At 40.8% G+C, this 8,721-nt stretch overlaps 1 protein-coding gene across 1 annotated transcript in view; it reads right to left on the reverse strand.

Annotated features, from left to right (window-relative positions):
- Positions 1-8,721, reverse strand: part of BOD1L1 (biorientation of chromosomes in cell division 1 like 1) — a gene marked incomplete at its 5' end in the record, with an annotated part of 62,383 nt that overhangs the window by 14,142 nt on the left and 39,520 nt on the right. The window contains 5 exons of the mRNA XM_019656498.1: positions 4-74; positions 1,485-1,557; positions 2,183-2,253; positions 4,182-4,242; positions 5,679-5,722. Coding sequence (XP_019512043.1) covers positions 4-74; positions 1,485-1,557; positions 2,183-2,253; positions 4,182-4,242; positions 5,679-5,722 — 320 coding nt within the window. The remainder of the gene's footprint in view (positions 1-3; positions 75-1,484; positions 1,558-2,182; positions 2,254-4,181; positions 4,243-5,678; positions 5,723-8,721) is intronic.

An 8,721-nucleotide genomic window follows, 5' to 3' on the forward strand; every position in this document is an offset into this window, starting at 1 on the left:
ATCTTGCAGCTCAGCTCCAGAACATGGCCTCTGTGCAGTTTCTATTTTGGAATCCAGGACATCTGGATTATCATCTGTAAATCAGTTTGGACAGAACCACAAAGGAATAAAAGCTAAATGAAAAATGAAATGCATGGTTCTATTTCTTAGGTTTGTGATACAGTGAAGCCAAAGTTATTCTAAATGTACTTCTAATGGCTTGGCCCTGACAAAGCCTAAAAAAACTAAAAAAGAAAAAAATATATACATATATAACAATATAAAAAATTCACAAATACTCAAGTGACATCAACTAAACAGCAGGTTCTATGGAAAAGGCAGCGTCCCCACAGACACTTTAACTTCCTGAACAAGTTACCTCAGGGTGTAGCTCAGTGACTGAAACCATGGGCTTGGCTGCGAATCAGATTTACTTGGTGGAGAGAAAGTCACAATCACTCAGAATCCCATTTTCTTTAACCATGGCAATAATACCGAACTCACATAGTTATTGTGAATGGGTATAAAGTATTATGCCATGGATAATGCTTAGGCACAGCGTGAACTCACTAATTATAATTACATGTTCCTCAACAAAAAAGGAAAGTATTTAACTATCCATTCTTTCTCACGTATTATTTAATAAGTATTTATTTAATTTGTGCTTTGTTTCAGGTGTTAAAGTATAAAAGTCTCTGCACTGTCCAATATGGTAGCCAGTAGCCACATGTGGCTACTGCAATTTAAATTAACTAAAATTAAATACAATTAAAAATTCAGTCTTTCATTTACACTGACCACATTTCAAGTGCTCAACTGTCATTCCTGGCTAGTAATGACTGCACTAGACACAACAAACAGAGAGCTTTTCCGTCACTGCAGCACGTTCAAATGGACAGCAGTGGACAGACTGCGGGGCAGTGAGCCTGAAAGCACAGAGGGGCTAGGAAATACCCGTCTCCTACATGCTTCACTAGTCGTGGGGGCCATTCGTTTATGATCTCAAATACGAGACTTGGTGGCACCTGGCTGGAGCCCAGGCCCAGGTGACAGAGGAAGCTTGGGTTTGTGTACTCAAGGGGTTGGGCCTTCCCCAAGAAACAATCTACTTTCTAGGTCAAGTCCAGAAAAGATCGTGGAGGTGTCAGGCCGGTCTGCAAACAAACTAGACTCTAGAGCTGCAAAGCCAACCATTACAATTGAGCCCTGAACAGACTGGGTTTGAGTTTTAAATCTCTGCATGTAAGTGGACCCACGAAGTTCAACCCTCACTGTTCAAGGGTCAACTGTGGTTTGAATCCTCAGTTGGGAATTCGTGTATGTGGAGGGCCGATTTAAACTGAACTTGACTTTTCAACCGTGCAGTTGGTCAGGGCCCCCAATCCTCATGTTCATCAACGGTCAGCTTGTACTACCCTCTAAGTTTTCTGTAATTGGCCCACGATATGTGAAAATAATATGGTTTTCAAAGATGGCTAAAACAGAAAGGTAAACATTCTAAATACCCAGCTCATCGTCTGAAGAGGGGTAATGCTTCTTTCTTTTCCTTTTAGGCGTATGTCTTTCTTCCTCTTCAACCTGGAATTAAGAATGACTGTTAACGGCAATGGAATTTGGATCCAAACCTACTGAAACGAGGGCACATTATATTAGCTTCTAGCCTTAGGGATAAATTTTTATATACATTTTAAAAATTCTAGAATAATACTTTTGGCATCTAGATTTAGATTAGACTCATTTTCTTGGCTTGAGTCTTTGGGGGGGGGATTCGAATGTAAACGTATAGAAAATATGCAAATCTGTTTTTGGTTACATACTATATTTCAACATTTTAAAAATGTGTCTTTTAAAAAAATATTTCTCGTTTTACCATCTCTGAAGTCAACCTATGTCTTACAATTGATGGCATGTCACAAATAAATTGGTAGTGTTTTTCTCTTCTCTTAGCGGCCCATTAAAGGGTTGATGAAAGACAGTACATGAAAAAACATTCTTGACTGCACAACATGGACATGTCCAAATAATCCTGGGACCTGTCAAATTACCTAAACATTACAGGAGCATAAACAGATAAAAGTGACACGGAGAACTCTTAACAATTCCATTTTATTTTTAATATATACAAAGAAGTGAAACCTTTGTGCGCAGGTGAAAAACACTATGTATAAAATACGAAAATCTTGAGTTTATTAGGAAAACCTACCTCTTTAGGATTTGCTTCAGCATTGTGGCCTCTGACAGCTTCTGTGTTGTCCTTTCTACCATTGGAGATCTCTGAGTAATAAATACAAAAAGGGAAAAAAGCTTAAATATTTATTCATTCCAGTGCTTATTTTAGGGGTGTGTGTAGCAGGGGGAGGGAAAGAGGGAAGAACACTTTAGACATGAAGGTGACAGGACCCTCACAACAACGATGTCAGGTAAGTCCCAGAAATTCCATTTCTAGAAGAGAATAAATGGGGTTCAAGGGGCAAGAGGGTCAGCGGACTTCACACGGCAGGTTCGGCAGTATTTCCAGCCTGCTCGTGTAGCAGCACAGTATGCAGAAGTATGCAACACTCAATACCACAGTCTGACAACCAAATATGGGAGAAGGCGTGGACTGACAACTGTCCACCACTTGGGGCCACTTGGGCACATTTACTAAAGTTGAAGAGGTGCCTATAAACCCAGCAATTCCACACCTGGAGTTATAGGTACATTACATATGCACTGGGAAACAGGTACAAGATCACACATGGCAACACTCTTTGTAATTGGGAAAAGTTGCAAAAAACTGAAACGTCTGTCAACAAAATAAGCAAACAAGAAAAACTGGTATATTCACACAATGGAATACTAAACAGCAATAAAGTGAAGTAACTAGAGTTATATACCATTAACATGACACAATTTTGGAACGGAATGCTGAATAAACAAATGTGGCAGAGACGGTTTCTATAATGTGGTGCCCTCTTCCTAATGCAGAATAGTGGTTCCCTTTGGAGTAGATAAAAGGAAGAGCGGTGGGATTAGGGAAGGGCATAATGTGGATCCACCTGTATCTGTAACACTTTTAAAAAAGCATCTGAAGCAAGGATACTAAATTTTAAGATATGACAAAACTAGGTATGGTGTAACACATTGTAAAAATAACTCCACAGGAGATTAAGATCTCTTTCCCCATTCTTAGAATAAGGAATCAACAAAGTGCCATGGTCCATGTGAGAAGAGACTTACTCCTTGGGCACTGGCAGCCTCAGGGTTGCATGGAGTAAGCTCTGACCCCTGGGAAACTATTTACATACCGTATTTTGCTGTGTATAATGAGCACTTTTTTTGCCCGAATTTGTGAGGGAAAAATAAAGATGCACATTATACCTGGGTAATTCTGTATCTATATAAGTTTTTAATTCTTTTATTTATGCTTATGAGTTAAAAGTGTAACTCTAGAGATAAATAACGATATCCATATACAAAATAATACCCTGGAATACGATAATTGGTTTTGTTGAACTTATGACCTTGGAACTGATGAAGAGTTCTTGGGGTTCTATGATGCGTAAATATTGTAAATCTGTTACCAGTACATAAAATTTCTTATACCTTATATCTGTTCTTGTATTTTGTAATTATTTGTTACGTAACATTTCTTGTACCATAGTATGTTAAAAAATATGCTAAAATTCCTTTACAATACAAAAAACAAGTACCTGTATGTAAACAAATAAAAATCTGAATTAAAAATTAAAATGAAAAATTTGTTTTCTCTGAAAGTTTGGGCCAAAAACATAGATGCACATTATACACAGGATCACATTTACATGGCAAAATATGGTAATTGTGGCATCTCTGATGTGTATCAAACTGAGACTTCCTGTCAGAAGTTAGCACAGAACTCCTATGTACAGGCAACAGGGGCCTGAGCATTTCCTATTCACACTGGATGGGCGCACTGTGAGGTTACTGGCAAAGCTCTGGTAGCTGTTTAAGGCAAGGCACCACTTACAAGCTGCATGGCCTTGAACAAGCTACTGGACCTCGCCATGGCCTCTTGCCTCAACTACAGATGTGATGCTGTTAAAGCTCACCCTACAGATTACATTAATTAAACAAGAGGAAATTTGGAAGTAATTAGCACAGGGCCTGGCACATAGAAGGCAGTTAACAAATGGTAATTACAATTACTATTAAAATTACCACTATGAAATTCATTAACTTACCTTCTTTGTCATGAGATCTGCTGTGAATGTCTTCATTTGCTCTTGAGCCTGAATTTTCGACCTAAACATACAATGGGAAAGGTTGTTTACGGGTCATCTGCCAAGTCTTGAAGGCAGAAATAAAAAAAGCGAGGTAATTTCCATAACCTGGCCGTCTGTGGGAACGCTCACGGGAGCTGGAATATGCATTCTTTTCTATTTCACCCAGAAGCTCAAGAGCACAGAGCATCTTCCTTTTGAAGAAGTTCTGGTTTAACCAATTATTATCTCACTGTGTTTATTCTCCTCATCTTTAAAATGGTTATGGCAAGAGGGTAAGAAATCAGTGAGAAGATATTTCTGAATTCTATGAACTCTTTTCCCATCCAACAATCCCTCACGATTTTCTCTTTTCTTTACTTGAAAATGCTAAAGGATTCTGTCATAAGATTTCCCTTTGGTAAATCGTGTCAATTGTCCTTTTTTTTTCTTGTTTACTGAGGGGAAGTCTCAGAATGTCCTACAACGTTCTAAATCCAAGCTACAGAATGTCGTGTGTATTTAAGAAGGACAGTCATGCCTAGGTGGGGAAAGGCAGATGCTGGGGTTCAGGGGTTCTGGGAAACTGAGGTAGTATGGAGCACACGTTGGGGAGCTCACAGTCACCTCGCTGGCTCTGGTGGGGGGGTAAACCTGAACCAAACCAAGTGGGCTTTCCTCTTCCTTCTTACTCAGCAGACCGTGTACGAGCATCTAGCTACAAAATGGGGTGTTCTGGCGTGAGTGCTAATGTCACTCACAGCTGTCGGGTAATCAGTCCTCCAGGGGCACTGGAAAGAATGTGGCTGCCTGCGATTTGCAAGCATTTTACAAAATGTTCACTCCTTGTATGATATCAGGTCCCCTATAAATGCATTCAAAAAAAGTTTCCTTTCAAGCACAAGAGATTATGAGAACCACACGTGGGGGAAAAGATGCATATATGGCAATTATAGTTTAGTATCTTCAGAAAAGCTTTCCAAAAACATAAAGTGAACTTTAGTTTTCAAAATAAAATCTGTCTGCCTATAGCACCATGACAAATTAACATCATGGTCCCCATTTGCAATGTCATTGTAGTAATAACGAATTGCAAGTTCCTAGTTCTTTGAGGGATTTCATTAGCATCCATGTTCCAGGTGAGTTTCCTAGTCTGAGCGACTGGGCCTTCTTCTATTTCCTTTGTTCTGTTTCAGGACATTGACCTAAATTCAGTGGGGCGGAATTCAGGGTGACCTTTTTTTTTGAACTAAACAACTACATTTCATGACGTATGTGGATACAGTTGAACGTGGACAAGAACAAGTCAAAACTCTTGTCAGTATGCTGAACTCCAGTGGAGAGCATGCTGCCAACGGCCTCCTGTCTCCTAAAAGAATGCGGACACCCCTCCCCAAGGTGTCCCACCTCCCCAGTCACTCTCAAAACACCAAAACAACCCCAACGACGACAACAAACCCAACCATGACAGTGACTTACACCCAGTGATTCGTTCACCACCAAAGGCTCCCTCTGTGGGTCAGCTGTTCAAAAACAAAAAGGAGAAATAAGGAAACAGAATATGGTTTCTGAACCAGAGAAACAAAATTGAGAGATTTTTTAGGGCAGTTAGATAGGACTATTTTGTTAAGTGGCCTAGCTGCCTCTGTGAATTATAAAACTCTGACCAATTATTTTCTATTACCCACGTTCCCTCAGACTACCAGAAAAACAACAGAAATTAATATTGCCTGACTTTTTATAATAATGGCAGTGGTCCAGTAGATTGTATTGACTTGCCGATGTGGATGGTCTGACGCTCAGAAGAAAGGTGGGAGACCTTTACAGACTGTTAGGCCACACTGCTACGCTGGTTCATTTAAAAATAATACCATCAAATAGAAAAAGTAAGCTCTCCTTCCCTCCAACAGCAAAGGTCTACTTATATTCTGTGGGAACTTGAAGTGCAAGGTGCTGTTTCTACTCAACAATGACAGAACGCACATTTTTCTTTTAAACAACTTCCTTTTACGTAAGTAGGTCTCTTACTGAACCGTACCCAAGCACAGTAATCTGAAATATAACTGTGGGAACAAAGGACTTCAGCACCCCGCAAATGTTACCTTTTTGACAATTAACAAATGGGATGTTAATTATTTCTACTATAACACATACGGACACATTTTAACTAATGCATCTGTCCAAGTTTTGGAGAGATTCGTCATCGTTAGGGCTTCAACATGCCAGCACGAATGGCTTACCAGGTCTTGGGGTGGTCTCCCGGGACTGCCTGACAGACACCTCAGCGTATAAGACTGTCAGGTCACAAACTATGAAGGCTGCCCTTCCTGGTGGTTTTGCCTGGGGAGGTCCCACCTTGACCACCCCAGGTAGTCCCAGTGAGGGTTCAGACACTGCCTTTCTCTTTGCTTTTTCCACCTAGGGCACACCTACTCATCCTTCAATATTTGGCTCCAAAAAGGATATATATATATGTGTGTGTGTGTGTATGTGTATGTATGTATGTATGTGTGTGTGTGTGTGTGTGTGTGTGTGTGTGCCCGCATGCGTGTGTGTGAGAGACAAGTGTTTATCAAAATTCAAAACGTATGTATTCTCTGACCTCCCAATTCACTCTTATGGAAATACTTGGGGAAACACAGTTACATGCATATGGAAATTCATTGAGGCTTTATTTGTAATAGTAAAAACTACAAAAACCGGAGATTACTAAAAGACCTATCAAACAGGCAAACTCACAGTAGATTACTGTTTCAGCTGTTGAGCTAACAGATGAACTCAATCTGTGTACAATGACAATGAGGATGCCCACAATACAAGGCTCCGTAAAAAAAAAGAAAATTGTGAGAGCTGTGTAAACATTATGACTTCACTTTTGTTTAAATACGTAATTGTACTTAAGGCGGGTACTCGTGAGGAGGGGGAACATTTTATGTATCTTACTTTCTATAATTAAGGGGCGGGGAGAGAGAGAGGGATTGGGTCAGTTGAAACCCAGGCCTTCCCCAAGGCCCTACCCGGCTGAGCTAGCCCCAGAAGACATGAATGTATCTTTATTACAGGCAGCCCCTTCCTCATGTGCCCGGCCATCTCAGCGAGCCCTGAGGGCAGGGGCTGCATCTGCCATCTTGATCTCCCCAGTACTTTCACTGGCTTACTAATGTCTATCATCCCCATGAATAGTGTAGAGAATTGAGAGGACGCAGGAGCCGCTGCGGCTGCTCTGCCCCCCCCCAGAGCCTGGACTGGTCCAGGGCACAGCGCGCTCCCAGACACACCAACTCTGCTCTTGCCCCCGGAACACAGCACTTGACTTAGGTCGACCAGAAAGTTATATTCACCTGGTCACGGTCATTAATTTAGGGTGGACACAGCTACTTAATCTGAATTCGAGTACGTCTTAGGATTCAGCTAAGAATCACAGGACAAAGATATTTTTCCAGAGCTCATGAATGAGAAAGCAATTACCTCTGTTGGGGCCCAAGGAAGAAAAACTGGGCCTCTGCAAGCTATGTCTTGGGGTATCGTCACGCTCTTAGATCACCTTGCCTTTCCTTTTCAGCTTTGTGAATGCTGTGGACTGGACGTTTGTGCTCCCCTAAAATTCACATATCAAAACCCTAATCCCCAATGTATTTGGAGGTGGGGCTTTGGGAGGTGATTAGGTTTAGATGAGATAGTAAGGGTGGGATTCCCATGATGGAATTCGTGTCCTTATAAAAAGAGGAGACATGAGATCTCTCCTCCTCTCCACACGCACCAAGGAAGGCCACGTGTGGACTTAACGAGGAACCTGACCAGGCTAGCACCCTGAACTCAAAGACTTCCCCAGTTTCTACAACCACGAGAAACAAATATTTGTTGTTCAAGCCACTCAATCTCTGGAATTCTGCTACAGCCTGAACGAAGATAATGAGCTAATGTATTTCTTTTAAAGGGTTTTCTGTTACTTGCAACCAAAGTCACCCTGACACTTCCATTGGACTTGCACTGACATTTAAAAAACAGTATTAAAAAAAAAAAAAAAAGACAACTTGCCTAAATTTGGTCACATACTCTAAAGTTCCCGGTACTTTTTTTCCTAGTTAATGTGTGAATCAGAAGAAAACGTAAAATAATGACTAGAGTACAATTCTTCTCATTTCCATTTCCCTAACCCACCGGTTCTCCAAGTGTGGTCCAAGGATCCCCTGGAGTTCCTGAAACTTTCCATTAAGAGGTCCACAAGGTCCAAGCTGTTGTTAAATAATACTAAGATATCATTCACCTTGTAAACTCATGAGTACACAAAGGAGTTTTCCAGAGGCCACACGATGTACCCACGATTATCTGTAAAGACTATTAAAATCCAGCCGTGTCTGTGTGGGGCTGGATTGTCTTCATACACTTCAACCAGGACAACCAATAGCAACACACTGAATACAGAAACAGATACGAGAAACCAGCTATTTTCTATCAACCTTTAGACTTAAAAGACATTTGCAAAAATGTAAATGTCACCTTTCTTACTAAATTTTGTTGT

The sequence above is a fragment of the Hipposideros armiger genome, unplaced genomic scaffold, assembly GCF_001890085.2.
Source record: "Hipposideros armiger isolate ML-2016 unplaced genomic scaffold, ASM189008v1 scaffold_260, whole genome shotgun sequence".
Taxonomy (NCBI): domain Eukaryota; kingdom Metazoa; phylum Chordata; class Mammalia; order Chiroptera; family Hipposideridae; genus Hipposideros; species Hipposideros armiger.